This window comes from Myxocyprinus asiaticus, chromosome 27 (assembly GCF_019703515.2).
Source record: "Myxocyprinus asiaticus isolate MX2 ecotype Aquarium Trade chromosome 27, UBuf_Myxa_2, whole genome shotgun sequence".
Lineage (NCBI taxonomy): Eukaryota > Metazoa > Chordata > Actinopteri > Cypriniformes > Catostomidae > Myxocyprinus > Myxocyprinus asiaticus.
Window position 1 is genome coordinate 24,606,257 of NC_059370.1, and position 12,711 is coordinate 24,618,967.

At 34.3% G+C, this 12,711-nt stretch overlaps 1 protein-coding gene and 1 long non-coding RNA gene across 14 annotated transcripts in view; one reads left to right on the top strand and one right to left on the bottom strand.

Annotated features, from left to right (window-relative positions):
• Nucleotides 1–3,882, bottom strand: part of LOC127417755 (uncharacterized) — a 195,551-nt gene extending 191,669 nt beyond the window's left edge. Inside the window, exons 1-5 of one of the 6 annotated variants that reach the window (XR_007893325.1) lie at nt 3,797–3,882; nt 3,651–3,693; nt 3,477–3,538; nt 3,218–3,296; nt 2,884–3,046 (exon numbers count right to left, since the gene is read on the bottom strand). This is a non-coding gene — a long non-coding RNA (uncharacterized LOC127417755). The remainder of the gene's footprint in view (nt 1–2,883; nt 3,047–3,217; nt 3,297–3,476; nt 3,539–3,650; nt 3,694–3,796) is intronic. The other 5 variants (XR_007893326.1, XR_007893328.1, XR_007893331.1 and 2 more) reach the window with 5 other exon arrangements.
• LOC127417749 (E3 ubiquitin-protein ligase RNF130-like) overlaps nt 1–12,711 on the top strand; it is a 102,777-nt gene that overhangs the window by 29,426 nt on the left and 60,640 nt on the right. For all 8 annotated transcript variants that reach the window (XM_051657947.1, XM_051657949.1, XM_051657944.1 and 5 more), the window contains one exon: nt 10,766–10,960. In XM_051657947.1, the coding sequence (XP_051513907.1) occupies nt 10,766–10,960 (195 nt within the window). The remainder of the gene's footprint in view (nt 1–10,765; nt 10,961–12,711) is intronic.

A 12,711-nucleotide genomic window follows, 5' to 3' on the forward strand; every position in this document is an offset into this window, starting at 1 on the left:
TAAGTCTCAAGTATGCATAACTTGTTTTTCTCAGAAACTGTAAATTAAAAGAAATTAGTTTGGTCCAATCAAAATATGCAATTACTAATGTTTATTTTAATTAACCTCAACTCAATTTATACAACGTAAAAAATATATATGTTTTTGAAATCATGAATATGCTTTGTATTAATTGATTTTTTTTAAGCCATGTTAACTTAATAATTAAACTATATAATTTAGGTGACTTGAAATGTGCTAGTAGTATTACTTAAAAATGTTTTGCAACTGCCTTTTTTTTTCTTAAATGCGAAAATTTTGCAACTTAAACATTTTATATATATATATATATATATATATATATATATATATATATATATATATATATATATATATATATATACATATATATATATATAATATTATTATTATTATTATATATATTATTTTTTTTAAATAAGCAAACTGCATGTAGTAAACATATTTAATATAGAAAGACAAGGTAAAATTATTGACAAAACATGAGGCACAACACTAGAAAAAAAATAAAAAACATTTGACAGCGACAGGATAAATTGTCTACAGCTTTTATTTTTTTATTTTATTTATTTATTTTTTTTTTTGCATATCCGTCAACGTTAAAACCTTATAAAGCCACCTGTCTTTAAAACTCTTTTGAGTAACTCAGATCCAATGCATAAATCAGTCCAAACATAAAAAGAAATCTGAAAAGCCTGGGCATGTGGGAGATGACTTCACTTTCAAGAACATTGACATTTCTAACCAGATTGTAGTTAATTTCAGCATCTGTGAGTTCTCTGACCGCTGTTTACAGGGCAACTGGTGAATATCCATCATTTGGCTCTTCTGAATCTTCAGCCCTGAAGTGCAGAAATAGAAAAAAAGTGGCAAAATTAAAGAACAATTTATTAAAATCTGTTTCAAAATACACACCTACATAAAAAAAAAAATAGTTCACACAAAAATTATGTCATTATTTACTCACTTGTCCAGACCTGTAAGAGTTTATTTCTTCTTTCCATGGAAGACAAAAGCTTTGCTTTTTTTTTTTTTTTTTTAATAAATCATCATCTTTAAAAGGATAATTCCCCCAAAATGAAAATCCTCTTATCATTTACTCACCCTCATTTATGGCTTACTTTCTTCTGAGGAACACAAATGAAGATTTTTAGAATAATATCTCAGCTCTGTAGGTACATACAATGCAAGTGAATGGTGACCAGAACTTTAAAACTTCAAAAAGCAAAAAAAAGGCAGAATAAAAATAATCCATAAGACACTAGTGGTTAAATCCATATCTTCTGATACAATAAACAGATCAATATTTAAGTCCTTTCTTTATTACAAATCTCCACTTTCTCTTTCAGATGTGAAAGTGACACTAAACAGGCTTTCAGATGTAAATGTGAAAGTGGAGATTTATAGTAATAAAGGACTTAAATATTGATCGGTTTCTCACCCACACTAATTATATCACTTCAGAAGACATGGATTTAACAACTGGTGTCCTATGGATTACTTTTATGCTGTTTTTAACTGCTTTTCGGAGCTTCAAAATTCTGACACCCATTCACTTGCATTGTATGGCCTTACAGAGCTGAAATACTCTTATAAATATTTGTTTGTGATCTGCATTTGAAAGTTATACACATCTGGAATGGTATGAGCGTAAGTAAATAATGAAAGAATTTTCATTTTTGGGTGAGGTATTCTTTTAAGTTTCAAAAATGGCTAAATTATTTAGAAATATGTGAATAAAGTAATTTACCCCGCATGCTTTGAAGAATCTTGAGGCATCTTCTCTCAGCAGCACAGGAAGTGCATGAAGCACAGTGGTTCGACACTATGTTGATCCTGAAAGTACATTTTTAATCTAGTGTTAAATGTTGAACATTGTGAATTATCAAATTCAGTTCCCAACCCAAATTCATAGCTTTTGTAACCTTCTCAATAATCTGAAGATAGGAAAGCTTAGGCCCAGATGGAATCTGTAGACATTTTTGGCTCTTTCCAAGCATATTTTTGGGGAAAATCTGCAGAATTTTGTGGATGGGATTTAAACATGGTAAAATGTGTTAAATGAACTTGAGAGTACTGTACTCTTAATGGTTGCTAAAACCATTGCACAATTAGCCAAACTATTTCACAAACAACATGCAAGTGATGGGGAATTTGTAGAACATTTAAGAAATGAGAAATGAGTTTTCTGCACATACAGATTCTGTCTGCGCTTATAACAAACATATTCTAACATAACATGTAAATACAACTTTACAGTACACTCACCATTAAAGGGATTTACCCAAAAATGAAAATTCTCTCATAATTTACTCACTCTTATGCCATCCCAGATGTGTATGACTTTCTTCTGATGAACACAAACAAAGATTTTATAAGAATATCTCAGCTCTGTAGGTTAATTCAATTCAAGTGAATGGGGACCAAAACCTAAGCTTCAGAAAGCACATAAAGGCAACATAAAAGGTAATCCATACGACTCCAGTAGTTAAATCTATATCTTTTGAAGTGATCCAGTTGGTTTTATTGTAGGTGAGAACAGACCAAAATATAATGAATTTTTCACTATAAATCTCCTTGGCGATCATGATTTCAAGCTTGATTACATTTCCTATAGCGCCATCTAGCGCTGCATTAAGCACCAGGAAGTGTAATTGAGCTTGAGATCATGATTGTGCTTAGAGATTGCAATGGCAAGATATACAGTGAAAAAGGGGGTTTATTTTGGCCTGTTCTCAGTAAATGAGTGAGGTTATATTTTTGAGTAAACTATACCTTTAAGTTTGGAACAGACTCAAATTATTCTGTGTAAAATCAAGGTCTGTTGAACCACAGAACAATATTAAACAACTAAGACTATAATACCTTTTAAGTAACGAATCAAGAGAATCTCAGCAAGTTCACCAGAAGTCTTTTCCGACTCCAATGCCTTCTGACGATATAAAGTCATCAGCGAAGACTGTGCCAATCAAGTTCTGCATAGTGTGTTTGGTAGATTCTGGTTTGTAAAGTGCTACTCAGCAAACACCTGAAACAGAGATAAGAAAGGCTAGTTACATCCGCAATGGATTGAAAGATATCCCTACAAATGATCAAACTTGTGCATGTACACAGCAGTTTATGTTGCTCATTTATATCAAATAAAGAAATATGGCTATTCTACAGTAAACACACACACACACACACACTTGTTACTTACTTCGGAAACTTGTACCATGCGAACAACAAAATACATCCACCTTGTTCAAACTAGGGCGGGAAACTAGTCCAAACAAGTCCTTTGAGCTCGCAATATTCTTTAGAATGGGGAGAAAAATTAATAGCAAGTCTATCAGTTCAATTACACAACAGTAACCTTACAATAATAATAATAATAATAATAATAAAGAATCACAGGCTAACTCCACTAAACAAAAATTCCTCAATGTTAAAATGCTTGTAAAATGTAGAAATTATACCTCTGTCGATACACCGAGGAGGTGCTTAGTTAAGCACGTGCTGCATCATTTATAATAATATCCTGTAGATGGACAAAACGCTCTTTAGATAACTGTTGCTGTTCGTTTTGTATTCTACATATCCTAAAATATCATAATTAAACTGAAGTTAAACTAAGAGGTTACTTCAGTTACCTAATCCAGCAACTTGCTGTATGTCTCCTTCCAACATGAAGTACTGTTAGGGATATTTATGTAAATACATCTACATTTAATATTTGTGTAGTTCCCATATTATAAAAAAATAACAACACAAGTTATGATTGAACTTGATTACTTACTGTTGAATCCACTCGGACACCAGCGACCATCTTGATGGAGGAAAAGTGCGCTCAGAGACAGCATGTGTTTGAACAGAAGTATATTCCTTCTCCAAAAGAAAAGTCCTCTAATTATAAGCTGCATTCATGTAAACCTTAAATACATACAAACTGATTTTTTTTCCGCATATGGTTCAATAAATAAGTAGATATTATGTCCAAAGTAATATGCACGACAATAAAGGTGTCTGTTCCAGCTCAGTATTTTAACGTTTTTTTTAATGTACTTGCTTTGCTTTGCACATCACATAAAAAAATGTTATTTGATTCTTTCAATACACAATAAGTTCATTTTGTTCATTCAGGACAAATCCTTTTTTTAATTGGCGTTATACGTTGTATTTTGGAATGATAGTGATAGGGTAATGTAGTGATGGGTAATTTATGCTTGATTTACATGTCATATAATAGTAATGAAATGTAAAACAGTTATTAACTTTTTTAATTTAACTCTATGGTTTTACATAGGTTTTATAACATGAAATGCACGTATTTAACAATAAAATCTTTAAATTAATGCAAATGAAGTGATAAAGTGAAAGTCAAAATCTGATAAAATTTTGTTTTTAACTGTCTCATAGGATAGTCAATACCTGTTTTTTTGTTTTTGTTTTTTTTGTTTTTCAGTTTATATATGTAAAGTAGTGGTTAAGTTATGCAAAATGACAAAATATTTCTTTCTTTTGTTCTCTTGTTTTATTCATGAGGTGAGCAGGCCTCTGTGAGAGATGGGGAGTTTTATATTATTCCATAAGAAGTGTAATGGACTTAAATGTACAAACTCTCAAGCTGTGTACAGACACATTCACAGTTTGAGAATCTCTGTCAAAGTAGAAATGGAGAACTGAACTGTCCAATTATCTTATGTTGTCATTATCGCCCAATTTTTTAGATGTCATTGAGTTGCTCATTACATAAGATTATGTAACTTGGAGAAAGATCAAATAAAAGACCAGATTTCACCAGCTTTCCTTACGAACCCAAACATGCCCTCTCAGCACTGATAACACTGCAATGTCAGAGATGCACTATGCAAAAGGAACTCCAACCTCAACCTTAAAGGACTTTCAGTTTTTACTGCAGTTACAGCATGCTAATTATATACAGGGTAGGGGAGTAACGAAATACAAGTAACGGGATTACGTATTTAAAATACTAAATATAAGTAACTGTATTCCACTACAGTTACAATTTAAATCATTGGTAATTAGAATACAGTTACATTCAAAAAGTATTTTGATTACTGAAGAGATTACTTTGCATTTCATTGTCATTTGTTTCATTTAATATTTAGTCATTTCAGATGGAAAACATTTATACATATAAATGATGCGATCCAAAGTGCATTTGAACAGCGGTGAAACACTTTCTTATGATGTGTTACATTCATACGAGCAGACAGAGAAGTAAGTTTGAAGTAAGTTTGGAGCAGAAGAAATAGAAATAAACCTTGTGTAAATTGTCAGCTTTACACTAAGCTAAAATGCTATTTCTAACCATTTTACATGCACGTTACCAGGCACGATCATATTTTTTTATCAAGAAATTTCAAGTTGAATCATAATTTCTTTTTTCTAGTAAGACCTTTGATATTAGGGCAAAAATCTTATTGATAATAATTTTTGTATTGTTTTTCTGTAAAAATATCTAAAAATCCTTAAAACAAGATCAATTTGATTGATCTTGTTTTAGAAACAACATTGCATAAGATATTTAGGTTTTTCAGAGAAAGTTTTTTTAACATGTATTTTGTCACTGTACTGGCAGAGTTTTTATAGTCAAAACAAGTGAAAAAATCTACCAGTTCTGAAGAAGTAATACGTTACTGACCTTGAGTAATCTAACAGAATATGTTACAAATGAAATTTTACAGCATGTATTCTGTAATCTGTAGTGGAATACATTTCAAAAGTAACCCTCCCAACCCTGATTATATATTGATAATGTTATAAATGCTTTAGCCAAAAATGAAAATTCTGTTGTTGTTTTTTTTTTAATCTCCCTCATAAGGTTGTTTTTATGATTTAATATTAGGTAATTTTGGATTCATATTACGACTGCATCTCAGCTGTACTCTTCAGCTGCTGCAGGTCATCTACATGAATCATTAATGCTGATACTAATATTATAGTGCACATAGGGCATACAGTATTAGCTTGTGGACCAACAATATTAGCTTGTGGCATTCTCTGTTGCTTCCCCCACACTACACTTATGCACACACACAAAAATCAGCAGAAACGGCTGCTGTTGGTATTGCAGGCTGATGGATATTTGATTCTGCCTCATTGTGTGTCTTTGTGTATATAAGTGCACCATGGGTATGTGTTTGTGTTCCTAACGTTAATGGAATAGTTCACCCAAAAATGAACATTCACTCATCATTTACTCACCCTCATCCCATCCCAGATGTGTATGACTTTCTTTCTTCTGCAGAACACAAATTAAGATTTTTAAAAGAATATCTCCGCTCTGTAGGTCCTTACAATGCAAGTGTATGGTGACCAGAACTCTGAAGCTCAAAAAAACACAAAGGCAGTATAAAAGTAATCCATACGACTTCAGTAGTTTAATCCCTGTTTTCAGAAGCGATCTAATCAGATTTGGGTAAGAACAGACCAAAATATTTTTCACTGTACAACTTGCCATTGCAGTCTCTAGGCACAAATTAATGATTTCCAGCTCGATTACACTTAGGGCTTGACGTATACCCAGAGCACTAAATGGTGCTAGGAAGTGTAATCGAGCTTGAAATCATGATCACCACGGAGACCGCTGATGTCAAGATTTATAGTGAAAGAGTCATATATGAGTCTGTTCTCACCCCCAAACCAATTGGATAGCTTCAAATGACATTGATTAAACCACTGAAGTCTTATGGATTACTTTCACAGGGCTCAACGCTAAGGATTTTTTCTACTGGCCCAGTCGGGCCAGTGCTTCAGATTTTTACTTGCCCTGCCAAAATCTTCGCTGGCCCAACACGAATTTTTTTTTTTTTTTTTTTTTACATATATTATGTTTTTAGGACAATGTCCCCCCAAACTGAATCACATTTATAATTTGCAAGATATGATTTATGCCTTTTGTAATCCCATATAAGCGCTTTACAGATATAAATTCATAAATACATCATATTAACCTCAGCCGTCCTGCCATTTACACATGAGTTTTTAAGTGAAGAGTTCTGTTGTGCAGATGATGGGTTTTCGGTCACCCGTTTAGTCATGCTGTCATGCAACTTTTGTTAAATCACTCTCTTGAGTTAAAGATGTGATTATTGGCTGAATGTAATAAACATATGAATCCCTGAGAAGAGACTTGCTACCTAATCGGATGTGACGTGTAATATACATTAGGGAGATATTACGCCTAATCTGTGAATTAAGAATGTGTATATATAACATGAAATCAGACAACCTAAAGACCAACACTGACTGATGCACAAAAACAAAAATACCTGTACGGTCCAGAAATTCGACATGTAACTGGTGTTTAATGAGGATGATATGAAGTAGACTGTTTCAAATATTTATCTTCACCCTGCAGCTGAACAGCTCTGATAATAATAGCCTAATAGCCATAGTGATTTTGTTTCTTTTCATATCACACGCCATTATAATGTCGAATTAATGATTAGATTTTGAAACTAACCTAATTAAATGTATACTTACATTTTGGATATTGAGCAGCTTGTGATTTCCAGACACGTGTATAACTGGGGTTTAACAAAGTTTATTACATTTCATTCGGCGCTTCATCTCTAAAGGCGAATTAATGAGAGAAAATGTGTTTGTTTTTTTACAATGGAAATAAAACTAGCGCTCTGTCCCCTTACGAGAGAGCATGCATGTTAAACAGTCTACGCTGCACAGAGAGAGATGATGATGAGGCATATGCACGGAGAGACATGGATTTTCATTCCTATAGAATGAAACTGTTGCTTTTCACCAACATGTAAAAACGAAGAATGTGAGAATTTCGCGCACTATGAACACGGAATGTGTGGGGATACTTAAAATGTTGCACAAGATGTTAAATCCCACTATGAAATTCATTAAGTGGGGGCTGCTGCTAAGACACTTGGAAAAGAGCGAGGACAGTGCTAGGAGAGTGCGCTCGGTGTCTGCACGATCTTCTGCGTGCACAGAATTGTGCCTTTGTGCGTCCAGTATATTATGCGCTCGCACATCTTTGCGAGATAAATATACTCGCGCTCGCTCCTCGGTTAAAAGACTTTGTTCGCTCTGTGTAATTTTTGTGCTCTCTCACTTGTTGTTTGCTTGCATCGGGCAAGTGACAGTTCTAGCAACTGGCCCAAATCTCTCTCACACTGGCCCTGGGCCATCGGGCAGTCCTTATTGTCAAGCCCTGCTTTCATGCTGCCTTTATGCTTATGCTTTTTGGAGCTTCAAAGTTTTGGCCACCATTCACTTGCATTGTATGGGCCTACAAAGCTGAGATTTCATTCTAAAAATATTCAGTTGTAATCTGCAGAAAAAAGAAAGTCATAAACATCTGGGCTGGCATAAGGGTGAGTATATGATGAGAGACTTCATTTTTGGGTGAAATATTCCTTCAAATACTCAGAACCGAAACCAAGCTAGGCTCATTCTTTCTCACACCGCAAACTCTCTCTGCGACCTCCCTTCTTGTATTTTTTGTGTTGAATGTGCAAATCTTACAAAATGCCTTGAGGGAAGGATGGTGGGTTTTGCTGGGTTGGTGGGCTAGTTGCTGAAACAAGCAAAAGCCTTCCTTTTACAGTTTAAAGACAATCAATTACCGTGACCTGCTCTGCCTCCCTTTGGGGGTTCCACCTCTCCTAGAGAGCGGGCCAGGCAGCTCCAACCTATGAGTCAGTGTTTGGAAGTGGCAAGGCATTAGTTTGCTCTGCCCAGCTCATCAGAATGCCTCCATAATCTCCAGTGCTGATGGAGCAATCACAGAGAACTATAGGGAGGCTGGCAACCTCCTACACAGACTGTATTACATTGCTAATGTGTTTAGTTGTGGCATGCTTTCAGTCCACAGATGTCATGAGTTTGATTTTAATCAGAAATTCAAGTAAACAGCACACAGTGAAGCTGCAAATGAGCACAAAATCCTAAAGGAAGGCTAATGGTTTGCTAATGGAATTTCAATCTCAATTTGGTATCAATCCTAATGGGATCAAATAAGAATCCTCTAAGATTCGCTAAGATAAAGTTCTTTAAAAAAAAAAAAAAAAAAACTGTTTATCCAGATCCGGATCTTATTTGATTTGTTGTGGATTCCTTTTTGATTCTTTTAGGATTCGTTCAAAATTATGATGGGGGGGAGGGGTTGAGAATTGAGTATCATTGGAATATTATATGTTAAGGACTGAGTATGCCCAGTGTATATATACATTGCATAATATGCATAGTATATATGGTATAGTATAGAGTTGTATGCGTAGTATATACAGTATGGTTCAATATAAATAGTATGCATAGTATGGTGTACAAGCATTGCCTGTATTTGCTTTCCATTTGTTTATTTATAACTTCCATTGTATGTTGTTATATTGTGGTGTGTTGGTTAATTTATTGTTTTTGTGTACAGTGTATCCATATGGCCATGCATATATCAGTGTTTATGCAAATCAATTCTTATTTTTTCTATTCTCATTTTTATTATTGGCCTTTTCTACATTTTTATTAAGTGAAAGATTACAATAGCTGCTTTTCCACCATTGGGCCGAACAGTTCTCGTCGCAAAACCGTACCGTTCCATGCCAATTCAGGCCAGTTGGCACGGTTATGCTTTCTTTTTCCACTGTGGTGCCGTGAAATCAGTTGAATGTACGTAACAGATCAGCATGAGAGGTAAACATTGGAGCCAGTGCGGCGCCCTTTGGAGGATGATCGGATATTCCAGTTTTTAGGACTGCCCTTTTCCCTGGATTTACTCTGCTTACAAACAGCTAAGACACAGACCATGTGGCAAAAAGGAAAGTAAAGAGAAAAAGGTGTGAGGTTTACCATCATTTGCTGAGGGCTTGTTTTTACCACCAGACACAAACATGCAGAAAGGTAGAGGTTCGCAGACTGGCTTAAAAGGATATTTATTGACAAAGTATTATAAAAGTATTATATGAAAATAGTATTTGAGAATATATTGATGTATTTTGAGTTAAAATGAGCTAGTAATCTTCTTCCCTGACGAAAAAAGGTATGTAGAAAAATACATGTAGGCTACAATACTTGTTAAACCATCATAATAAATTCATGAAGATGCATTAAACGAGTCACCACGTACTAAAATCATTCTACCAGCACGGTTGAGTACAGTTAGCTAACCGTGCTGAGAATTCAGGGACAAGAACAGTTTATAATCGTGTCGTGCCGAACCATGCTCCAGTGGAAATGCTACTGTAAACGTTCCGTACCGTGCTGAGAACCGTTCGGCCCAATGGTGGAAAAGCGGCTATATGTCTGGGCATATAGGGGAAAGGACTGACAAATGATGTAAGCCAGATTCAAACTCACAAAAGTGGTTTAGACTATACATGTTTTTGTAGCCTTTTTTTTTTTTTTTTTTTGAGAATTGAGTATCATTGGAATATTATATGTTAAGGACTGAGTATGCTCAGTGTATATATACCATATATACTTTCCATTTGTTTATTTATAACTTCCATTGTATGTTGTTGTATTGTGGTGTGTTGGTTAATTTATTGTTTTTGTGTACAGTGTATCCATATGGCCATGCATATATCAGTGTTTAAGCAAATCAATTCTTATTTTTCCTATTCTCATTTTTATTATTGTCCTTTTCTACATTTTTATTAAGTGAAAGATTACAATAGCCGCTTTTCCACCATTCAAACTCACAAAAGTGATTTAGACTATACATGTTTTTTTTTTTTTTTAAACCTGGTCCTCTAACATTTTTGTTTCTTTTTAGCTGTGGATATGCAAGGATGCTGTCAAAACACTCGGTTTGTAGTGCCTCCAAAGACCACACACTGGGTTGCCATAATGCAGAGAGGGAAATGCACCTTCAAGGAGAAGATCCTCAAGGCAGCTGCTTTCAATGCCTCGGCCGTCATTATCTACAATAACAACACCAAAGAAGACACAGTCACCATGGCTCATGAAGGTGAGCTCCAGAATCTTTGTATTCTCATTGTGAATAAGAAGACTCAATGTTTCAATCTCCTCTCTCGGTTAGAAATCACACAAATGAACAGGATATGGTAGCTGTTTGTTCTTGACGGGATATATCAAGTTACTGAGGCCCCTTACCAGTTAGATGAAAGTCTTGGTAATGTTATTTGCCATACTGCAGCAGATTTTACAGCAGTGATGTACGTTATCTGGAAAAAGCATTGTCAAAAGACTAAATGGGGGAGAGAGAGTAAGAGAGAACAAAGCGTGTGCTCTGTGTGTGCGTGTGGGTACTTGAGAAACACTGTTTATTCTCAAGCTAAAAGCAGTTCCACTATCTACAATGTAAAGTTAATTGGAAAATGAAACATGAATTAAAGTAGTTAAAGAAGTTGTGTGAAGCCCCACACTCACACACTGTTTTTTGCAGCGAATAGGAATCAGTCTAGGTGAAAATGTTGCTGTGGTCTGCAAAAATATAAAGAAAAAGATTTTGGTAGAAGCAATAGCTGACACAGTAGCTTCAGTGCCCATTAATGTCCATTAAATGTTTACTAAACAGACTACACAGATGGTGTTCGGACATGATATAACAACACTAAAATGCACAAGCTACACAAAGTTCTGATACATTAGCTATAGATTGTTTATAATGATTTATGCAAGTGTTTATAATACATGTGTGTTTTTTTAAACATTATTTGAATCTGATGTGAGATCATCCTACCAGAGGGTTTTTAATGTTAAGTGGATAACAAATCATAGTTTGCCTTTGGTAGTCCATTTCATTTTGTAGTTTGGGTATTGCTGTTCCAGAAAGTGATGCCATTAGTTCTGCTTTTTTATAACACATCTATTCAGAATGTGCAGAAAATGGCTATTCTCTGTTTCACTGTGCTGCCAAAATGGTCCACCTCATTATTTCAGCTTTTATTGTGAGTCCCGTTTTTGACTTTACTGAGGTCTTCTGTCTTTTTGGCATTCATGATTAAATGATTGTTAGGTGGTGACACCACATCGTTGATACATCAGCAATTTTGTTTTTTTCATTGTTAATTTATGGATTTTTATTTTTGATGTCATAAGCAAATTTTAGTTATGTAGATTTCTCAGTTGAACGGAGCAGCCTTGAGGAACAACTGTGTTCATGATCATTGCGTTTTATTTTCCAGTGTCTACTAACTACATCATCATCTGTTTGTACATTTATGATAGAGATAGTTCGGAAAGTCCTGTTTGTGTGTGTTTGGGGCTGGGTGATATATAGAATATTTACAATATATGCAAATTATTTCGCTAGTGATATAAAACTAAGTAACACTGTGAATACCACAATGATTTTAATGGACCTTTTATTTGGCCATTAAGTTTCCTGTTTAAAGAGCGTATCATTAGAATTGTTTTGCTATACTTTGTTGTCTAATGACTTGTGAGCATGAGAGTGTTAAGACAGAAATATTTTAATAACTTAAGTAGCAAAAACGGAGTTAGTTGATGAAATTAATTCATCTCCATGAATGAGTTCAAACTGTAAATTTAAGTGAATCGTTCAAAACAATGATTCGGTTCTTTTATGTCATCACTCGATAATTATAAAAAAAAAAAAAAAAAAGCCCCTGAGTGCCATTTTACTTGTATTAAAGTGTTTTTTTTTTTTTTTTTTTTGCAAAAAAGTAGTAGTTTTTTTTTTTTTTTGTAGTTTTTTACTTTGTGGTGTTGTATTGGTGCATGTACTGTAAATGA